Below are 23,728 nucleotides of genomic sequence, written 5' to 3' on the forward strand. Positions count from 1 at the left end.
AGATAACCACTGAAGCTCTCATTAGGCCAGCCATTGAATATAATGCCACCTTTGGCATGTATCTGTCAAGACACGTGCAATAACTGGAATGCCCACATTGGTACCTTACTAAAAAGATACAAGGCCTAAACAATATGTCCTTCATGGACAAACTCAAAGCCCTGCCACTATACTCAGTATCCTTATATACTCAGTATCCAGCTGCTAAGAGGTGACCTGTGTCTGGCATACAAGGCATCCTCCAACCCAGTACTGATGGATTTACTGCACATCAGCAAGTCAAATGGCATCAGAAATACTCAGTCTAGGGATTTAAACCTCTTCTACAACATCAACAAAACAGTTTGAAGGGACAGCTATATTTCACAGATTATACTGCTGTGCTGGAACAGACCCCCATCTATAGAAAACAAAGTTCATCCCTGTCCATATTCAAGCACAACTTTGATCTATGGATGGGAAACAGAAGATTTACCCCAGGACTGCCCCCTGTACTATGAATGGACTGGGGTAAGTCTTAAATGCTTTATCCCATGCATTGGTCCCCTTAAATTATCTGTGGTATTATCCCAGTTATTATTATTAGAGTAATGTATAATTATTGACCATGGGATGGGTAAGGACAGATTCTAACCAAATGGGATAGATTATTTCATGTACAAAAAAGGGAAGTTGGCAGGGCTTAAAATGGCCCATCTTGGTAGTTGTCTGGTACTTACCTGTGAGCCTGTGAATGGTTGCAGAAGTTGATGTCCACACATCCAGCCTGTTTATGTTGCTGTGCATCCTTTCTTTGCCATAGTACATTGGTCAACTTGGATGTACGCTACAGAAGCTGTGACTTTTATAAAAATACTTTAGAACTTATACATTTTCATATGTTACTTTGTCATTGTTTAAGTTGTAGCTTCTACTGGCTATACATACTTGGAAACATGAGGTGGGTGTGTCGGATTCTTTTTACTGCAATATGTTGCTTGGTGGGAGGCATCACATTTCAAGCTTGTCATTTATGATTTAATGGAAGCAAGTTTTCAATTTACTTTGGACTCATTTTCCCTGGCAATTCAATTTTGCTACAAGATAGGGGTTAGCTTTTTGGAGCTTCTGGTTTGCTGATTAATCTTACAAAAGCTCATCCCCTGTATAATGTTGTCCAAACACTCAGTATCATCACAGAAATATGCTGCTTGTCCCTGCATCAAAACTATGTCAGTGATTGTGGAGCAGACAGTAAAGGATGTAGTTATGTTGCATTAACTGTTCAAGCATATGTATGCCGTACTATATCGGTATGAAAAGTACAATAGATATATGATCCAAGACAGTTCTCAGATGAGATTACTCACTCACTGTGGACAGGCCTTAAATATTTTTAGACTGCCTTACTACCTTGTTACCCATTGTACTACAAAGTTACCTTATGATACTGTTCTATACAGAGGGATGATCTGTGGTGCTGTCTTTGTGACACATGAATTGATTTCATCACCATATTTTGTTTCTAGAGCAAAAACAGTTTTCAGCAGAACTCAGCATCACACTCTTGTCCCAGCTTTGATGCCCAGCAAGTTTCTTGGGAAAGCGGGACAGTCAGCTGTCTGACAAAGTAAACTCTACCAATCTTTTTAATGTTCTCTCAAAAAGGTAGAGGGTCTACAGGTTCATGCAGCAGTGTTTACCTGTCTGTCATTATGCTGACTTCTTACCATGGAACAATTGTCATGCAATCCATACTTCAAACATCCATTCATCTTAACTGACCGAATAAAGTTCTGTGTCAACTGAGAATCAAGGCCACTTATAAACCAATGTCCAGCTTTGCTGGCTGCCCTGGTTCACTGAAGCTGTTACCTAAATTGCAGGACACTTCAGACTGAGAATTTTTAACAACAAATCAATAAAATGGTGACCAATACTTAATATTTCTATTTAATGTTTGTAAGAAAAGGAAATATAATGGAGAATAAAATCATTTTATTTGAGTTGTTATTTTTCATGGAAAGAGGTGTTTTGTATTTTTTTATGTCTCAGACTGCAGCTTTATTTAGTGGTCAAAACAATGCTAGTAATGGATGATCTTGTACTCAAGAAATCATACAGTTAGGAAATGAAAGTGTATGAATGTATGAAATAATGTAAAACTGTGATAGTACTGAGAGAAAAGATATTGCTGTATTTCTAATAGCTTTATAAAAGATAATACATTAACTGTAATGGTATAAATATAATTAAATGGATCTCCATTAGCACACCCACATCTATTTTGTTTGGAATATATTTATCATGCTGACAAGCAGTGGTTTCCAAAGTTCATTTTAGCTCTAAACTTTTGAAAGAATATGAGGGTTAAAATGGTTAATATTTGCCATATAAGGAAAATGAAGGAATAGTAGGAAATTAATAGCACTGTACTTTTGTGCAATAGTTTCTTATAGTTAAAGACAGTGGCACAGTAGTTTTGCATATAAGCCGTGAGTGCTCAAAGTAATGGTCTGCACATCATTCATAAGAACAGAAGTATACAAAATATAAGTCATAGCACTCATCTGAAGTTTGCTAGTAAACATTTATTTATCTATTCAATGGCAGAACTTCAAGTACCTTACAAAAAACTCAAAAGGAGCTTTTCTCGTGTTCATATGCAGTGCTATGCATACCTGTGACTAATCACATGCAGAGGAAGGCCAAAATCTGAGTTTCACTGTATTGCTTGATAGTTAATGAGGTAGGGGTGCTGAATAAGGAAACATCTTATGCACTCTGGCATGTCTATAGGTCTTAAATTTTTGAGCCATACCTCGAAAGACAATAAGCTTGATGGAGATGTTGGCAAAGGGTTGCTGGAGATGCATTAGTTTGGTATCCCAGTTCTTGCACTGCTTTAATTACCAATTTTTGATTTTATGTATGAGGTACAGTTTAGTGCTTTTCAGTAAAACAGAGAATAATAGTCACCGTGGGTTGTATTTCTACAGTTATTGGACTGTATCTGTATTTAGTATAGAAAGAAATTATCCTCTAACTACACAAAACTGCCTTGCACATATGTGAGAATATTCATGTGAATTAATGCTTGGATTTTTAGTCACTCTTATCCCAATCGAGGACTGCAAATTCAGGAGCAGAGTGAATCTTGAAAATTGCTTTTTTCCTTGAAACTTGTTTTGTTGCATGGGGGCAAGCCCCCCCCCCCCCCCCCACACACACACACACACCTGCTAACATATACCAACTCTGAGATTGCAATACTTCAGAGAAAGGGGAATATCCTGAGAAATGACCTTCTCAGCCTTGCTATATACAAGTCCATTTTCTTTCGGCCATTCAGTCTCTGTATTTGGGACTTACTCATGTGGGTCCCAACTTTTCAAATGGTAACTGATTAAGCATTGTCACATCACAGTAAGAGGTGTTCTGGTTTGATTGTCTACTGGGGTTTCTTTTGTATGGAGTCTGTATGATTAACCTGTGTTTGTGTGTTTTCTAAGGGTAGTTTGATCTCTTCCCATAGACCTACAGTAGACTGGTGTTTCTAAATTGTTCATAGATTTGTGGCTGTGTGATGTGGAAGAAAAACCTGGAAATCTACTTGTATTCCCTACTTGCCTTATAAACGTTATGGATGGCATTAGCTATTCATAGTGTCACTATGGGAGGTGGTTATAATTCAGCAGTATTAGATGTCTGGATGCATCCCAATCTAACCTACTGCAAGAGATATTCATCCTTGACAAATGCTTACTGCATTTATGTTTGCAACCAAAATGTTATTTCACATCTGTTGATTTCATATTTAAGATGCATTTTTATATCTCTAATTATTTTCTCAATTAGTAGAGATATATTGCCTTAAGCTTTTAGCATCTTAGCTATCCTCTTTACAGCTCACCTATTGAGCTGTTGTATTTCTTAACAGTTCTCAGCTTTTTAACTCGGTGTTTCCCTCTGATGTAGTGTTATTCTTTTTTGTGGCTGATGAGCCTTTCAGGTTTGTCTGGCTGTTTTAATGGAAGATTGGGTTGAGTTCCATCTTCCAATTACTGTAAATGTACAGATTAATTGTCCTTCCAGAATCTGTGTAAGTTTTCTACAGATATTCAAGTTTCCTTCTAACTCCCCCCACCACCACAGAAAAAAAAAAAAGAAAGAAAAGTACGCTGGTTGCCCGTCTAAGCAGGCCATACATCTTGTATTTACCCGTGTCTTTGTAGCTGAGTTTATGGCTGAAAAAGGTTAGAGTTGAACCAGTTAACATACGAGTAAAGGCAGCATTAAAATACATTAAGATTAGAGTTTTAGAAGATGTTTAATGTCACTGTGTTCTGTAGCAGTTTCAAGAACCCATTCAGCTTGCTGAATGGTTTACTTAATTGGGTCTTTTCCAAGTGCTTGCTTGCATACCATTTGTTTAAGACACACTTCCCTGCTGCCACTCGCTCATGTTAGCAAGTACCTTAACTCCTACTACCTCGATTCCTGTGCACTACCACTAAGCTAACTATACTTCCCAGAACCCTGACCCTAACTGTAAAAAAAAAAAAAAAACTCCAGATCTCTCCCTAAACAAAAAATTCCCGCTAACCCTAACTCTGAGCCACCTTCTGTTCACTCCCTAAACCTAAAATCCCCATTTCCCCTCTTCACTTTCCAGTTCCACAATGAGGCCTTAATGGTGTCCAACCACTACAACTCCATCCCAGAACTCATGATGTTAAGTTGTCTATCTCGCCTTCATTCTTGCTGGTTGGGGTTCGGAGACGATCCTCAGCTCCGACTCGGCCATCTTCAAAAGCTTGAGAGCTGCATACTGGCTCGAGGCCACCCCATATCCCATGATGCCTGGCGCTAGATACCCAGATCTCGTTTGCCACTTCTGCTGCGAGGTTGAACTGGCTCAGGTCATATATTTTCATTATTTATCCTTTTTGATAAAAATTATTAGGCTTGTTAGTGTAGATTGTTAATAGTAGTTACAACCTTTCTCTATATATACTTGTATTCTTTAATTCTTTCTTGATCTTTCCCCTATCCCTTCAGAAAACTCGTTTTAGTTGGAGAGTTTTCCCCTCCCCCCTTCACTTTCTTCTCATAAGTAGCCGGGTAGCCGTTTAAATTAGAGGCTTTTTCCTTTTGTCTATAAAAAAAAAAAAAAAAAAAAAAGTAGCTTTTACCTAGTTAGTTTTATTTAGCTTGTAAGTAGAATATTGTGTAGTATTCTTGCTGTGTTTTGGGTGTTATAACTTTAGTGTGGTAGTTGTTATATCCTATTTTTTGTGTATTGTCCTTGGTATTCTATTTTTTTTCAGGGATGTCCAAAGATACCAAGGTGTCCGGATTCAGGGAGTGTGACTCATGCTGTCAGAAGATGTCTCTGACAGATAGTCACACTTCTTGTGTCTATTGTCTGTGCGCCGTGCACCTGCAAGACTCTTGTTCGGTTTGCCATGCCTTCAGCCCAAGAGTCCTGCAGGAGCGTAAAAATAAGTTAATCCTATGGGATTTACTTAAGCAGGATTCACCAGCTAAGGCTCAGCCCATGAAGGCCTCTAAGCCACCTAAATCTTCAGCTCCCAGTTCAGAGCCATCGATGGGTGAAGCTGTTCCTTCAGCCTCGGTTTCGGACGGAACTGATTTACCTGTCTCCCAGTTGGTTCCGACTCTCTCTTCGGAGCTGTCGGGGAGTCAAAAGAGATCTAGGTCTCCCTCCCTGGAGTCGATACGCTTGGATCCGAGGTCTCCTCTGCTCCAATCGGAGCACAGCCATCGGTCCCACTCTTCTCGGTCCTCAAGGCTATCAGATCATGACGTGGAGAGAGTGGTCAGTAGGCTGTTAAAATCGCAGGCCCTAGCAAACATGTTGTCCAGCCCCCCTCATTAGGTGTCGGCTCCATCCATGTCTGAGTTATTCGTCCTCTGACTCCTCCCTTGAGCTCGGAGCCAGAGTTCGTTGGGGTTCGAGTTGTGGAACTGTCAGCACCGATACCTTCTCCTTCTCCTTCGGTTCCGTCGTCGGCTCCGATCACTTCCTTGATACCGTCCTTGGAAGGGTCTGGCTGACAAGACTCCCTCGTCGGCTCCGAGGGGGCGAGTGGCATCGGACCCTTGTCTGACCCCATTCTCACCCTTGGAGCTTTGGCGCAGGTGAGCTCGGCTCCTACATCGGCTTCGGAGCTGTCCCCCTCGGTGCAGAGAGGGATTCCGAGCAGGGACGCCTTCGAGGTCATGAGGAGTGTGCTGGCCCCTGAGTCAGCCCCATGATTATCCCCATCGGCTCCTCCCACTACGGTGCCTGCGTCTGCCTCTGCCCCTCCTCCAGACCCCAAGCGTGGGGAACCAATGCTCCAGGGCACCCCCTTGGGTGTATCTTCCTCTTCCAAGGCCTCCCCTGGTCATTCAGAGGAGCCAGCCCGTAAGAGGAAATGCAAGAGGAAGCATGTTGACTCCCCTGAGTCTGTCACATCAGATACCAATTCGGAAGGGTCCCCGAGATCCCCCTCTAAAGATGTCTCCTTCTCAGACATCCTTGAGATGCTTAGGCAGAGGGGGAACTGGACTACCCTAAGCCCCTCCGAGGATGAGTCGGTATTCCTGGATGCGTTTGGATCCCGACCTTCCACCTCCTGGGTGTCTCCGCCTTTCGACCCACTGATGTCTGTGGTGGCTCGGAAGGCGTGGTCAGCTCCAGACACAGCGGAACTGACCCCCAGAAGACCCGATAAGTTCATAACTGCACCATAGGATAAACAGTTTTTGACCAAATGTGTCCCTATTGATGCCATGGTGGTAGCGGCGGCCACAAAGAAGTTGGCTGAAATTTCTTCATCTGTCCATCCCCCTAACAAGGAGTCCAGGACAATGGACAGATATGGGAAGCAGATGTTCTCTTCAGCGACCTTTTCTATGAGGTCTCTGAATTATTTGTGCCACTTTACCCGCCTTCAAAGGGATCTCATTAAAAAGCTTGGAGATACCCTCCAAGATCCATCAGCTGAGGGGGCCCAGGCTAAGGCAGCCTCCCAGCTGGCGACTCTTAATTCAGTGGTGAACTCCTCCATGAGGCTCATTTCTTATGCAGTCGATGGTGCGAGTAGAGCCACGGGCACAGGTGTTGCTCTAAGGAGACACGCTTTGATGCGGCTATGTAACTTTGTGGAACCTTTCAGAGCATCTTTCACCAACACCCCTTTTGATGGTTCCTTTCTTTTTGGATCACAGGTGAAGGACACCCTTACCAGGTGTGAGCAGGAAGGCAAGACTCTCTCTGCTGTGGGAGTCCATTTTTCCACTCCTTCCAGACCATATCCCAAGGGTCAGAAGAGTGGAAAGATGTGGTTCCGGAAATCCCAGGGAGCCTTGCCGGACACGTGGTGAGTTCCCATCCAGGGGCAGAGAAGGGAACAATAATAGATGCCACCCTCTTGGCAGAGGGGGTCTGTAAAACCAAGGCAGTGGAGAATCCTTCTCTGAGAAGCCCTTCCAGCATCCCTGAAGGGTTGCCCGACTGCCCACCTCTGGAGGCAGTCGGGAGAAGATTATCGCTGTACCCAAGAGCCTGGCAAGACATAACACAAGACAAATGGGTACAGTTGGTTATATCTGGAGGCTACAGAATACCCTTTGTTCGCACTCCCGTAGTGTTAAACAAGTCCCTTCTAGATGTTCCACCCAATCTAAGGGATCAAGCAGTACAAGAAATTTCATAACTGCTAAGAAAAAGGGCCATCCAGCAAGTCCCAGCAGACCAACAAGGATCCGGAATTTACTCAAGGTTCTTTTTGGTATCAAAAAAGACAGGGCACTGGAGACCCATTCTGGATCTCAGCAGACTGAACAGGTCTGTACAAAGAACGAAGTTTCGGATGGTCATGCTACAGTCCATTATGTCCTTTCTGGGTCAGGACAATTGGATGTGCTCTATAGATCTTCAGGATGCGTACTACCATTTCATAGGTTCATAGGTTCATAGGTTCATACTAGGCTATCTGCCCGAGGGCATTTACAAGCCTAGCCCATAGTTTTGTGGCTTACGCCACCCCTTTAGTATGGGGAACTATACCCATTATTTTGCTGTGCCTCTGTTGAGCAGTGACACTGAGGTAATCCCTGGGGTATATCTGCGATCTCCCATCCATTGGTCAAGATTTCTCTTGAACAAGGCCAGCGAGGTGCTCTGCCTCACATATACCGGGATTTTATTCCACAGCATAGGGAGTCTTTGGGTGATGAATCTATCCCTCCAGCACGCCCTATTAATAGCTGTGTCGAGGTTTAAGTCTCCCCCTTGTGGCTCTGACGGATCTAGATTTTTGAGGTGAAGCATATTCATCAAATCTGGGTTTGACATGGCCTTGTATGTTAGGCAAAGGTCACCTCTGAGCAAGCGGTAAGCGACTGAATAGAGCTGGAGTTCTTTCAGTCGGGCAGCATAGGACAGATGTTTGAGACCCTTTATCCTTTTGGTGAGGAACTTTTGTGGCCTCTCCAGCTGCTGCAAGTGTCGGGTCAGATACATTCCGAATGGGGCATTGTACTCAATCATTGGTCTGATGAGTGATGAGTATAGGGAGACTATGACCTCCCTTGATCTAGATGAGAATCCCTTCATGATAAGGTGGGCAATGTAGAAGGTCTTCCTAACTACTTTAGCTACATGGGTGTCGAATGACAGACTACTATCAACCTGGGTCAAAATGGACAGACGCTCCATAAGATTCCTTCGGTTCTGGCTGAGAGCCAGCCATTACCAGTTCAGAGCTCTGCCCTTTGGTCTCACCACAGCCCCAAGGGTGTTCACCAAATGTATTGCAGTAGTTACCGCTCACCTGAGACAGCAAGGATTCCAGGTGTTTCCATATCTAGATGACTGGCTCCTTATTGCTACCACCAGGCATCACCTTCTGCGAGTCAGAGACTACACTATAGAGACTTGCTCCAGACTAGGTATCTCAATAAATTTCAAAAAGTCTGCATTGTCACCCTATCAGTCTATCACCTTTATAGGCGCAAATCTAAATACAAAAGACATGTCAGCGAGCCTTCCACCAGACAGGGTATTAGTGATTTGTCAACATGTACAGGTCTTATTAGCATGCAAAAGAGTTCAAGCCAGGTTCGTCCTCCAAACTCTGGGTCTCATGGCAACAGCGATCATACTTGTTCCTCTAGCTCGTTTTCACATGAGGATTCTCCAGTGGCTGCTTTTCACCCAATGGTCCTTCCAGCAGCTTCCCATGTCTCACACGATTATGATCACAGAAGCATGCAAAAAGCACCTTGCATGGTGGATGGTCTCCACATCAGTGACCCTGGGCAGACCATTTGTACCCCCCCCAGTTGCTACGGTTACCACGGACACTTACCTGATCGGGTGGGGGGGACATTATCAGGGCAGGACAGTTCAAGGCACCTGGCAACCTCACGAGTACCACATGCATATAAATGTATTGGAGATGAGGGCTGTGCTTTTAGCATTGCAAGCTCTTCAGGACTCTCTTCCTACTGGGACCATTGCAATTCAAATGGACAATATGTCGGTAGTGTGGTACATCAACAAGCAGAGCGGAACCAAGTCCTACCCCCTATGTCGAGAAGCACTCAGACTTTGGCAGTGGGTGATCTCTTCCCAATGGTTTCTGATCACAACGCACATCCCTGGGAAGTCCAACATCATAGCAGACAGGCTGAGCAGAGCAATTCTCATGCCTCACGAGTGGTCTCTGAATCAAATAGTTGCGGACCAAATATTCCGCAAATGGGGCCAGCCTTGCTGCAACCTTTTTGCCACCCCCTTCAACAGCAAATGCAACAATTTCTTCTCTCTCCTTCCACTTCCCGGACATTCCCCCAGAGATGCTGTAGTCCACGATTGGCCTCAGGGACTTCTTTATGCATTCCCTCCATTTCCCCTTATTCCGAAACGAATACAGAAAGCTACCGTTTTGGGCAGCAAAATGATCCTCATTGCTCCCTACTGGTCTCAACAAATATGGTTCCCATTCCTGCATCATCATCTTCTTCAGCAGCCTTGGACTCTGGACCTAGTTCCAGACCTTCTGATCCATCAATCGGGCATGCTGCACCAATCCCTGCAATCTCTCCAGCTCACTGCTTGGTTGCTCCACTTCCAACCTTAGCCAGACTTCCAGATATCTCCCCCTCTGCGCGCGAAATTATTTTATCATTGCACAAGTCTACCACCAGAAAAACTTACACTAGTAAGTGGAAACGTTTTTCTTCCTGGGCGGAGACTAAAAGTATAGACCCCTTTTCAGCCCCTATACACCACATTTTGGAATTTCTTGCGGAACTCTTTCATTCTGGGTCCACTTCCGCTACAATTAGAGTTCAGTTAGCGGCAATTTCAAATTTTCACATTGGCCTGTCAGGAAATATCATGTCGCATAAGCTATGTAAAGCCTTTCTCAAAGGGACCACTCTGCTCAGGCCTCCAGTGAGAGATCCTCCATTTCCATGGGATCTGAGTTTGATTTTAACTTCTCTAATATTGCCTCCCTTCGAACCTGCAGCATCTTGTTCCTTGAAGTTTTTATCTTGGAAAACTCTTTTTCTGGTAGCCATTACTTCAGCCAGAAGAGTTTCAGAACTTCAGGCTCTTTGTACCCGTCCTCCGTACCTTGTGTTCCATAATGATAGGGTTGCTCTCAGGACTAATCCTTCCTTCCTTCCTAAGGTCTCTTCAGAAAATAACTTGAATCAGTCCATAGACCTTCCTGTATTTTTTCCCAACCACTTCAACAGGGCGGAATATAAATTGCATCAGTTAGATGTTCACAGGCAACTACGCTTTTATTTGCATAGAACTAAGGATATCAGGAAATCGGATCAACTTTTCCTGTCTTATGCTGAGGGTAAACAAGGTCTTCCAGTCTCAAAAGTAACCTTGTCCAGGTGGTTGACTTCTATCATCACATTTATCTGTCAACTGAGGAATAAAGAATTACCTGTTAAACCAAAAGGTCACTCCACCAGAGCTTTAGCCACTTCTGTGGCCTTTCAGGCTAGGTTGCCCATGGAATCTATTTGGGCTGCAGCTACGTGGGCCAACCCACATACTTTCATTTCGCATTGTAAGTTGGATGTGGTTTCCAGAAACAGAACAGATTTTGGTTCCACTGTTCTGAAGAGTTTGTTCCGATGAGCCACTCAGGATTTTAGGTGCTAGGGACGCTGTCCCAACCAGCAAGAATGAAGGCGAGATAGACAACTTAACATAAAGAAGTTATGTACCTACCATAACGTTCCATGTTAGTTGTCTTCTTCTCGCCTTCTTTCTTGCATCCCACCCTCCATCCCCCTATCCTTGTAGTCTGAGAAGAGTTCCTTATGGTATTTCACTGGCTGAGTCTTCTCTGGCTATTCCTTTCTGTCTTTATTTTATCATCGCACAAGTCTACCACCAGAAAAACTTACACTAGTAAGTGGAAACGTTTTTCTTCCTGGGCGGAGACTAAAAGTATAGACGCCTTTTCAGCCCCTATACACCACATTTTGGAATTTCTTGCAGAACTCTTTCATTCTGGGTCCGCTTCCGCTACAATTAGAGTTCAGTTAGCTGCAATTTCAAATTTTCACATTGGCCTGTCGGGAAATATCATGTCGCATAAGCTATGTAAAGCCTTTCTCAAAGGGACCACTCTGCTCAGGCCTCCAGTGAGAGATCCTCCATCTCCATGGGATCTGAGTTTGATTTTAACTTCTCTAATATTGCCTCCCTTCGAACCTGCAGCATCTTGTTCCTTGAAGTTTTTATCTTGGAAAACTCTTTTTCTGGTAGCCATTACTTCAGCCAGAAGAGTTTTGGAACTTCAGGCTCTTTGTACCCGTCCTTCGTACCTAGTGTTCCACAATGATAGGGTTGCTCTCAGGACTAATCCTTCCTTCCTTCCTAAGGTCTCTTCAGAAAATAACTTGAATCAGTCCATAGACCTTCCTGTATTTTTTCCCAACCACTCCAACAGGGCGGAATATAAATTGTATCAGTTAGATGTTCACAGGCAACTACGCTTTTATTTGCATAGAACTAAGGATATCAGGAAATCGGATCAACTTTTCTTGTCTTATGCTGAGGGTAAACAAGGTCTTCCAGTCTCAAAAGTAACCTTGTCCAGGTGGTTGACTTCTATCATCACATTTATCTATCAACTGAGGAATAAAGAATTACCTGTTAAACCAAAAGGTCACTCCACCAGAGCTTTAGCCACTTCTGTGGCCTTTCAGGCTAGGTTGCCCATGGAATCTATTTGTGCTGCAGCTACGTGGGCCAACCCACATACTTTCATTTCGCATTGTAAGTTGGATGTGGTTTCAAACACATAAACACACAAAGACATACTCGGAGGCACTGATCAAAAATCAACCAAAACAGTAGAGGCCTCCAAAGCAGACACCCAAACAACTGCCACCTCATGACATAAAACAAGCAACACATAGATCACAAAGTCAGTGTGCAAATCAGTCACAGCCCTTAAGGCCAAACAAAATGCCAGACACACTTGTCATAGGTGACTCCATAGTCAGACACACTGACATCCCACTCACCAGACTGAACAAGGAGAGGGTCACAGTAAGCTGCCTGTCGGGCGCTAGAATCCGCCACATAACACAAGCACTCAGGTCACTCCACAGCAAGTACAAGTATGACTCAGTCATTGTCCATGCCGGTGTGAATGACCTGAGATGTACCTCCCTGGACTACATGAAAAGAGACATAAAGGAGCTCTCAGATTATGTAGCCCAGGCTGGTATGACCTTGACCCTGAGCAGTATCCTACCTTCACCAAGAATGATGCCACAATACAGAGACAAAATGATCATTTTTAATAATTGGCTTAATTTCTGGTGTCATTCTAAGGGGATCCAATGTCTGTCTGCCTGGAATGACATGCTTGACAAGCCACCTGTCACCCCTGGGTTTCCGGATATTGGCAAAGGCTCTTGCCACCCCCATAGTGCCTTTTTTAGACAAGGCTCAAATTCTAAACCCACCGCCCTAGAAAACAATAATGGAAAAAAACTAAGGGTAATGCTGCTCAATGCCAGAAGTCTAAATCTCAAGATGCATGCCCTCGAAGCCCTCCTCAGTATGGAGAACATCGATGTCTGTGCTGTGACTGAAACCTGGTTCAAGGCTCCTGAGAGCACCCCGGCACTATCAGGTTTTACCTCATATCATGCGTTCCGCCCCAAAACCCGGACCGTACCACAAAAGGAGGGGTGTATCCATATTCATCAAGGATACCCACACCTCCAGGCTGGTGGCAACTCACGAAGCATCAGAGACCATTCAGGTGCAATTAACCATAGGCAAAACTGCTCTACAGTTTGTAGCATGTTACAGGCCACCCTCTCAAACTCAGGAACCCCACAAAGCCTTCCTGAAGACACTGGAGAGTATAAATGTCTCTCCAAACACCATCATATTGGGTGACTTCAACTACCCAAACATAGACTGGGAACATTACTCAAGCCCCAATACCCTAGCCCAAAGGTTCCTGGAGTTCATAAACTCAAATGCTATGGAACAACTTGTCACCATTCACACAAGAGGTGAAAATATACTAGACCTGATCATCACAAACATGGGGACAAAATGCTCCACACCGGAAGTTTATCCCTCATTGGTGAGATCAGACCATAAACTAATCTCACTGGAGATCCACATCCCGCCCCCCCCCCCAACAAAAAAACCACAGTGAAGAACTTCTCAAAAGCCAACTTCACACTTCTTAAGACTGGTGTGGTATCCTTCAAGGCCCCTGAGCCATTGGAAACCACAACCCACGCTGCTGAATCCCTTACAAATGCTTTCTACGAGCACCTCCAGGATTGCATGGATCAAGCAATCCCAAATAAAATCAAGACCCTTTCCACCAAAGGCAAGCGCCCAATCTGGTGGACCCCAGCCATAAACAAACTTTACAACAAGAGGAGAAAGCTACTACAAGATAGAGCAAAATCCCTAAAAGGGAAGACATCTCTGATCAATACTAGCAAAAACTATGATCACTCATAAAATCATCCAAGGCCAACTTTGAGAGAAAAATTGCCAAGGACTCAAAAGACAATCATAAGGCCTTCTTTAGCTATGTTAGAAATCTGGGTGGAAACTCCCAGATATGCTCAGAATTAGTCCAAAATGATACAAAAATCACTGAACCCACAGACATTGCAAACATACTGGCAGACAGGTTCAGTGAAAATTTCTCCCCTCCCTCCCCCCCAAAAGGAAGAAATATCTTTCCCAGCAGAGTGTAGCCTCCCAATCATCTCAAATGCCCAGGTGAGAGCTGCTCTCTCTAAAGCTAAAAACACAGCATCAATGGGACCGGATGGTGTCCCCAGCTGTGTGCTACATGAACTCAATGAGGAACTAAACCCACACATAAGGCTACTGTTTAATCTTAGCCTTACCACAGGATACGTACCCAAAGAGTGGCGTACGGCAACTGCGGTCCCACTCCACAAAGGCGGTGCTTCTACGGACCCTGGTAATTACCGCCCCATAAGCTTAACAAGCCTGGTCTGCAAAGCTATGGAGAGGATCATAATGGAACTCATAAATAAAGACAGGGGACCTAAAGACATTGGATCCTACCCAATTCGGCTTTGTCAAGGGCAGATCATGCCTCTTGAACTTGGTCGACTTTTTTGAAACAGTCACCAAGGCCATTGATGAGGGTAAGGCAGTTCACACAGGCTACCTTGACCTTGCAAAAGCTTTCGAAACAATACCCCACTCGGGTATCATAGAAAAGCTCACCAGCTTAAATGTAAACCCATATGTCACAAGATGGGTTGCAAACTGGCTCAAGGACAGAACCCACAGGGTTAAAGTTGCTGGTGCCATGTCAGACTCCAAGCCGGTCACAAGCGGTGTCCCACAGGGCTCAGTCCTGGGCCCCCTCTTGTTCGGCATCTACTTTTCAGAAGTGCAGGCAAACATAGGAGGATTGTAGCTGACAAAGTTTGCAGATGACTGCAAACTGGGCGCCATAGTTGAAAATCCATCAGACACAGATATCCTTCAGAGAGGTCTCATAGAAACGGATAAATGGTGCCAGAGCCATGGCTTTAAGCTAAACGCCAAAAAATGTATAGTCATACCCTTTGGTAAAAACAAGGTAACCCCAAGTTACCACATAGGTGGCAATCCATTAAGCACAGAAGAGGTTATCAGGGACATGGGGACCCAAGTTGACAGTAACCTTTCTTTGGACACTCACATTGCCAAAGTGGTTAGGAGGACCTTCTACATTGCCCACCTGATTATGAAGGGATTCACATCCAGATCAAGGGAGGTCATTGTTCCCCTGTACTCTTCATTTATCAGACCAATGATTGAGTACAATGCCCCATTCGGAATGTATCTTACCCGACACCTGCAGCAATTGGAAAGACCCCAAAAGTTCCTCACCAAAAGGATAAAGGGGCTCAAAAATATGCCATATGCTGCCCGACTGAAGAAACTCCAGCTCTATTCAGTCGCATACCGTCTGCTCAGAGGTGACCTGTGCCTGACATATACAAGGCCATGTCCAACCCGGAATTAATGGACATGCTCCACCTCAAAAAATCCAAATCCACCAGAGCCACAAGAGCAAGAGACTTAAACCTCAACACGGATATAAATAGGATGTGCTGGTGGGACAGATTCATCACCCAGAGACTCCCTATGCTGTGGAACAGAATCCCGGTCCATGTGAGACAGAGCACCTCGCTGGCTCTGTTCAAGAGGAATCTTGACCAGTGGATGGGAGATCCTAGGTTTACCCTGGGGATCATCTCTGTATCACTGCTGGACAGAGGCACGGCAAACTAATGGGTATAGTATTCTTCAACCTAAGGGGTGGTGAAAGCCACACAACTCTGGCTAGGCTTATAAATGCCCTAGGGCAGATAGCCTAGTATGAACCTATGAACCTATGGTAGCCTCTCTGGAGGTTTTATATATTCCAGGATAGGATCCTTTCCTTATTATGTCTGCAGTTAGACTTACCAAACAAGATCTGGGTATCTAGTGCCAGGCATCATGGGATATGGGGTGACCTCGAGCCAGTATGCAGCGCTCGAGCTTTTGAAGATGGCCGACTCGGAGCCGGGGATCGGCTCCGAACCCCAACCAGCAAGAAAGAAGATGAGAAGAAGACAACTAACATGGAACGTTATGGTAGGTACATAACTTCTTTTTCTAGTTCATGCAGCTGCTTGGACAGATGGGCAAATGAGGAAACAAACACTCAAGCCCTTGATGGCGAGTTCTGGATTTCAAAAATCTGGGGCTCAAGGAGCTGTAGGGGTACCTATTTCACTGCTGCCTCGGCTGCTGTTTTAATTACTTGCTGATTGTTACACGAGGTAAATTATTAAAAGCCTTCTTCTTTTTCCAACTCTTCTCCAGCACACTGTATCTAACATATCTACTTACTCAATTTAATGTACCTCTATATCTGTCTTTTTCATTCACTCTTCCTTTCTTTCTGTTCTGCTGTCTCCTGCCTTGCCCCTAGAGATTGTAAACTGTCTTTGACACGGTTTCTTTACTCATCAGCTCAGAAACCTATACAGTGTTTCAGCGCATGCATCTGGGTTTGTGCTCAGCACAGTCATGTAAGTGCTTACAAGTCATCTGTGTGGCACGTGGCATGCTGCATGTGTTTCACAGCTGCACTGCGAAGAGACATTTCTAAGAAAATATTGTGCTGCTATAGACCTTTGCTGTAGTTCTGACTCCTGTCAGCTTCCTGTGCTGTAGTCATCCCTTCTCAAGTGTGGCCTTTGTACAAGTCAAAGCGTGAAAAATGATGGAAACTTTGCAGACCATTTTAAAGAGCTTGCAGAATGGCTGGAATAACTCTCCTTTCCAAATGCAGCGGCTACGTAAATACAACTTTTGATGGAGCTGCTTTTTTTTCTTTGTTTTAATCCATTCCCTTTTGACAGACAAACCAGTAATTATCTCCTGTTTAATCACATGGTGGCAAACTGAGAAATTATGCAGTCTTCCTGTTGGCCTTATTTTTTTTCTTCTTCATTTTCGCATGCTTGTAACATAGAACCATTTTACAAGTTATACAGCATTTTTTATGACGTAGCCAATTGAATCAAAAATATTGGCAGGCTGACTGTATAGGAACTGGATAATTACTGCTTAAAGCCTGTAGATCCTGTTTTATGATTCATAAAAAGTCATTCAGCTATGTTGAATGCTGACAGATTGTAACAGATTGTAATGTTTGGGAATAAAAATAATTTTCATTAAAAAAAGGATATGCAGAGATTAATTTAAACCATCAGCATGTAATATTTAATCTGCAATATTTTTATATTAAACATTTTTTTTTGGTAAGGACACTGGCATTACCATTTTCAGATGTTTCCAGGAACCACTGTTTACTTTCTTTATTTGTAATATGTGATTCTAATGCTGTTAAATTAAAACAGGCAAGCCCTACATCTGTTTTTCACACACTTTAGTCTGTTTAAAGTAAGACATGAAGGATTTTCATCTCTCTTCATTTCCTGAGAAACAGAAACCAGAGAAGACAAACAAATTTGTGCAAAACACAGAAAGAAAGAAAGAAGTGAATGCATCCTAAAATATGCAGGTATTTCACAATGCTATATACCATGGTATAGCCATGGCATACATACACTTTAAAACTTGATCAGCTTAATCAACTTGAATCTTAATAAATGTGTCAGTGTTTTTAACTTAAATTCTAGCACATTTTGTGGCACAAAAAGTGCTAGAATTTAAGTTACATTTTTTTTGTGGCACAAATAAATGTGGCACTGACACATTTATTAAGATTCAAGTTGATTAAGCGGTAGACTTTGTTAATTTGCTTTTTTTGTTTTTAGCATGCCTGGTGGTCTGAATGGCCATTCTCCTTAAGCCTGCCATTTCACAAGTTTTTGTTTTCCACATTAATAAAAAAGGTGTACTGTCCAGCTGTCCAGCTGCATTCAGGAAACGGGTGTACAACCCGATTTTCAGTTACAAAAATCTTAGTTGCAACTCATTACCTGACATCGTACATCTGAACTGTCCAGATTTTCTCAGAATGTCTAGGTTTTTGACACTTATTTTTGGTCCTTACTTTTAAAATTTGTGGTTTTCTGGCAAATTATTGAGATTTAAAGTCACTAAATAATGATATACATTTGAGTTTTAGAATTCATACCCTTCAGAAAATGTATGTTAATGCAAAGCCTGTAATTCTAACAACTTTCTGAGTTTATGAGAGCAATATATAAAATTTGTCCCTGATTTTGGGCCATTGCCCCCCACCTCACCCCCCCCCCCAATAATTTTTGGCTTTGCTCAGATTTCTTTCAATTAGAGGTTGAGAGGTGTGCCTGTCATTATATTAAAAGTAATAGCGTAGTATTTTGCCACAGTAAGAAATGACATTGAACATACTAATAAGAACTTTGGAAGAAATATAAATATACTTAAGTTTAGGTGAGAATATTGACAACTGCCAAATTGCATTTTTTGAAATTACTTTCAATCTTGTATATTGGTTTTCTCTGACTGTATTGTTCTGTACAGTGTCTAGAATTTTACTGTGTAGAAAAGCTTAGTTTTAGCTCATTCTGTAATTTTGTATTGCTTACCTGTTGACCCTGACTTTGTTTATGGCTGAAGGGTCCCAAGGTCCAACCAAACAAATGAATAATTAGTAAAATAAACAGATAAATAAATAGAATAAAATAAAAATTGTCATATGCCTGACTGCTCTTGCGGCTTTCACATGTTTAAGTTAACTACATCAAATTATTTAAGTTGCTTCATTGTTTTCAAGCACATATTTCTTCAGGCACACATTTTTTTAGATATTTACATCTATACTGTTATAAAACTAGCTTCAATATTTTTATATGGAGGTGATCCCTTTGCCACTCCAATAATTTCATAAAAATAAATAAGGGGGCATGAAGATGAGAGGAGGTGAGAGGAAAGATAGGAAAGGATGGAAACGGAATGTTGAATGCAGTTAAAGGAAAGATTAAACTGGCTTATTGTAATTATGTAATTGAGTGGTGGAATACAGAAGACCTCATTCCTGGCTTAGTGATTTCTTGGTGGTGTTTCCATTTATACCTAACCTGATTACCTGTTTTGGTTCTGAGGGCTTCCTATTGATGTTTTGAGGACTAGAATTGTGAATGCCTTAATTGTGAATTTTAAACAGGTATTTTTAGCAAAGGAGAAGGTTACTGGGGGCAATAGGAACCAAGGGCACCCAGCAAAGAGATGGATTGCGTGAGAGAAGACCAGCAGCATTCAGGCATGACTGTTGAAGAAAGTAGGGGAGTGACACTGAGTCGAGAGAGAGATGGCGACAGATGATGCAACACCCTAGGACAGTGGCACTGAGTCGAGAGAGAGATGGCAACAGCTGATGCAACACCCTAGGAGAGTGGCACTGAGTCGAGAGAGAGATGGCAACAGCTAATGCAACACCCTAAGAGAGTGGCACTGAGTCGAGAGAGAGATGGCAACAGCTAATGCAATGCTCTAGGAGAGTGGCACTGAGTCGAAAGAGAGATGGCAACAGTTGATGCAGCACCCTAGGAGAGTGGCACTGAGTTGAGAGAGAGATGGTGACAGTTGATGCAACACCCTAGGAGAGTGGCACTGAGTCGAGAGAGAGATGGTGACAGTTGATGCAACACCCTAGGAGAGTGGCACTGAGTCAAGACAGGGATGGCGACAGTTGATGCAGCACCCTAGGAGAGTGGCATTGAGTCGAGACAGAGATGGCGACAGTTGATGCAGCACCCTAGGAGAATGGCACTGAGTCGAGAGAGAGAGATGGTGACAGTTGATGCAGCACCCTAGGAGAGTGGCACTGAGTTGAGAGAGAGATGGCGACAGTTGATGCAGCACCCTAGGAGAGTAGCACTGCATCGAGAGAGAGATGGCGACAGTTGGTGCAGCACCCTAGGAGAGTGACACTGAGTTGAGAGAGAGATGGCGACAGTTGATGCAGCACCCTAGTGAGTGGCACTGAGTCGAGACAGAGATGGCGACAGTTGATGCAGCACCCTAGGAGAGTGGCACTGAGTTGAGAGAGAGATGGCGACAGTTGATGCAGCACCCTAGGAGAGTAGCACTGCGTCGAGAGAGAGATGGCGACAGTTGATGCAGCACCCTGACCTCATGTAAAAAAAATGGGATAAAGGGGTTAATAATGATGATGCTGATGTTGCTTATGTGCTGACCTGTACAGGTAATGACAAATCATCCTCTTTTCTTTTTCCAGGAAACCAGACTCCAGAACCCTATTTCCCTCCTTCTCTAACCCTACCACAAATAGTTGCTGAGTACTTCAGATGATGTAATAACATCGATAAGAGACCCAAACTTCAGTAGAAAGAGCAGTAGTTAAGAACAAGATTTATGGCTTAGTAGCAGAGAAAGCCTTAGATACAGATACAAGCTTGCAGATTTAGCTGAGCTACTCAAATTGAGGGGCAATCTAACCAGATATACTTGATAACGATATGTTTACCCTTCATAGTACTTACGGCATGATTAAAGTTAACCCTTTAAATGACAGAAAGGTACAGAGAAGAGCAGGCTGCCAGCTGTTCAGTCCTACCCTGCTCTGGCTGGCCATCTTCTGCTAGGATGCTTCTCAGTCCATGATCTCCCAGTGTGACCATATGCCATTCCCCTGCACTAGTCATAAAATATGAGTTTGCTCAGTTCCAGCTGGGGGACAAAAGAAAGATGTAGGATTTATCATTAGAAAAGGTGTTAAAGTAAACATTCATGAAATACAACCTTCAAAAAAGATTAGGATTATAAATCAGATATTTGAGATACATTAGGAGTGACATTTGCATTAGTAGGAGTATAATCCCAGTATTGTATTCCAGTTTTGTATAATCACATTTGAACTGTTACGTAGCTTTTTCTACATGCATTTACTGCAGATTTATTTTGGGTGATGAAGTGCAGAGAGGATGAAAAAGAACTATAACTGACGTCTGTGTATTTCAGCAGCAGGAAATGCAGATTTCTGACAGGGAAACAGTCTGCTGTGTGTGGAAACTGTATGATTTATTTTATTTGAGCATATTGATGACTGCTGCTGACAATGTTTCTCTGAGGAAGTACAGACTCAGAGGATGCTATATTAATTAAGAAAGGGGAAGAAGTTTTATTATTATTATTATTTATTTTACGTATGTTGACCGGGATTGTCTGACTGAGCTGAAGAGCCCATTTTCAACAGTGGCCCGGAGAGAAAAGCGCCAACATATTATACAATTTTCATTATAAATTAGCATTAAACAGCAATGTTACAGGATTATTACAAGGCATTGAGTAGCAATACAATGTTATACAGTGTCAATAATCAGGAGTATAGCATAACTATTTCAAGATGTATAAAAAGACATATGTCATTAAGATGAATATAGTTTTTGGATTGAGTGGTTACAAAAACCCAGTTTTATCATAACGTAGTTGCATGAAGACAAGACAATTACAATAGAATGTTTCTCTGAGGTAATTTGCTTAATAGGTTTTAGAAGACAGTAGAAACAGTAGTCAAGGAAGATTAGAGAGAGCTAGTGAGAAGAGTGAGTTAAGGGAGAAAGTAGATTAAGGTATGAGAAGTACAGGATGCTTAAGGAGGGAGAGTGCAGTGACAGGACCAGTGACTTTTAAAGTGCTCTTTGGTGGTTGTCTTAAATTGTTTAGGATGTGTAAGGGTCCTGATTTCTAGTGGAAGCCTATTCCAGGCAATAGTGGGGTGATAGCTTTACAAGTTGCGTCCAAATTTAGATTTAGGTTTGTATGTTTGTAGTAGCTCTTGGTTAGAGCTTCGGAGAGGTCTGGAGGGAGAATTATGGGAGATGAGAGGGGATAGTGCTGGGCAGTAGGAAGGCTGGTATAGGATAGAATGGATGATCTGGAGCTGAGAGAGAAGAAGCTGGTGGGGTAATTCAAACCAGTTTAGGAGTTTTAGAGAGAGACAGTGATGGGATTTCTAGGTTTGTTGGGCAGCAAAGTAGACAACATGAGAAGTTTTGGAGCTTACCACCTACTTCACATAGGGATGCTAATTTATTTTGAAATTTGTCAAAATAGTCCATTGGTAAACTTGAACTGAATGAAGCATGCCATGTGTTTAAATCCCTATACAAGTGATGTATTATGGAAGCCCAAGAATGCAAGTTTAGTCTTAAATAGTTCAGTCTGAAGTCTCATAATAAATTACTCCTTGCTACATCTAATAATAGGACCATATACGTATAATCTTCCAGTATGTCCAACACATTGAATAATTTACTTCAAAAATAAGCAAAAGTAGAACTGCACTTAAATAAACGCATGTTTTCTCTTTCGTGGTAAAAGAAGAAAATCTGACTTGTTTAAAATGGTGGCTCTTAATTTGACTTTCAGACTGTTGACAGATAAATTACTTCAGTATATATGCATTTTGTCAAAGCTGAGCTGTGAAATTCCTATATCTTCTAATGACTATGCAGTTGTTAAGTGGGATTAGGTGTATTAGTCTAAGGCTTTGGAAGATTTACAATCTAGTTATCTAACAGACTAATGGAAAGGTTAATGTATGTAATGCATAGCTTTTGTGTCTACACTTACCTCAGTTCAGTTCAAACTATTTAACACACAAGTAAAAGGGGCATTGATATTTGGGTTTCGTGGGAAAAATCCCAGTAAATCCTGGTTCTTGACTGTCTGAGATTTGAAAAATCATGGCATTTTCACAGAATTTGACAAAGAAGGCCAGAGAACTAGTTCACTACAAGATGTATTTCTGCTCGTATTTACGATTTATAGCACTGCAAGCTTGCAATATTGGATGTTCTTTGACTGGAATCAGTTTAATTTTCAATATATATTGGTACAGATGAAGGTTATAATGAAATCACCATATGACTGAAAATATAATTCCCGTATTTTATCTCATGAAAACGAAATTTCATTTTTTTTGAAAACCAAAAATCAGTGTCTCTGATAAGTAATTAAATGAATAAAAAATAAAATTGCTTGAAGAAACAGTGAAGTGCACTACTTAAGTTTGACACAAGTATGTTCTTTTTTACAGTAAATTCTGGGGACGGCATTGACTACAGTCAACAAAAAAGAGAAAATATAGGAGACCTTATTCAGGAAACATTAGAAGCCTTTGAACGATACGGAGGAGAAGATGCCTTCATCAATATAAAGTATATGGTCCCTACATATGAGTCGTGTTTATTGAATTAAAGTGGAAGAGATAGAAGTCTGAGTTGCAAGATACTTTATCATTGCATTACTTTCAAACATGTTTGTTACTAACATTGTGCACCTTGAACAGGATATAAAGAAACTTACAGTTGAAAAGTCCTTTCATTCCTATGGATATTTGCTTTGACATAAATGTATACAACTACAATAAAAAAAGTATTTTATTAAACTATTTGACCGTCATTTATTTTGCCAGAAATATATTGGCTATAGACAACTGAATGGGTCATACTCTTGGTCAACATCTAGGAAGAGATGTCTACAACTACTTAATTCTTTATTGCATATGAAATATCCTTTTTATTCATATTTTATTTGCATAATGTAAGCAGTATGGAATAGAAAAAGTATAAGGCAGATGGACAACAAAGTGTATATTAAAGTATAAAAATAAAATGTTAGGTTTCTGTGTCGATATTAAGAGCAGAC

The 23,728-nt window shown here is 42.2% G+C and overlaps 1 protein-coding gene across 2 annotated transcripts in view; it reads left to right on the forward strand.

Moving 5' to 3' along the window:
- Positions 1–23,471, forward strand: part of PACRG (parkin coregulated) — a 1,708,327-nt gene extending 1,684,856 nt beyond the window's left edge. For both annotated transcript variants that reach the window (XM_044082855.1, XM_044082862.1), the window contains one exon: positions 23,118–23,471. In XM_044082855.1, coding sequence (XP_043938790.1) covers positions 23,118–23,278 — 161 coding nt within the window. In that variant the 3' untranslated portion in view covers positions 23,279–23,471. The remainder of the gene's footprint in view (positions 1–23,117) is intronic.
- Positions 23,472–23,728: the final 257 nt, after the last annotated feature.

The sequence above is a fragment of the Protopterus annectens genome, chromosome 1.part1, assembly GCF_019279795.1.
Source record: "Protopterus annectens isolate FY-2018-M chromosome 1.part1, PAN1.0, whole genome shotgun sequence".
Taxonomy (NCBI): Eukaryota; Metazoa; Chordata; order Ceratodontiformes; family Protopteridae; genus Protopterus; species Protopterus annectens.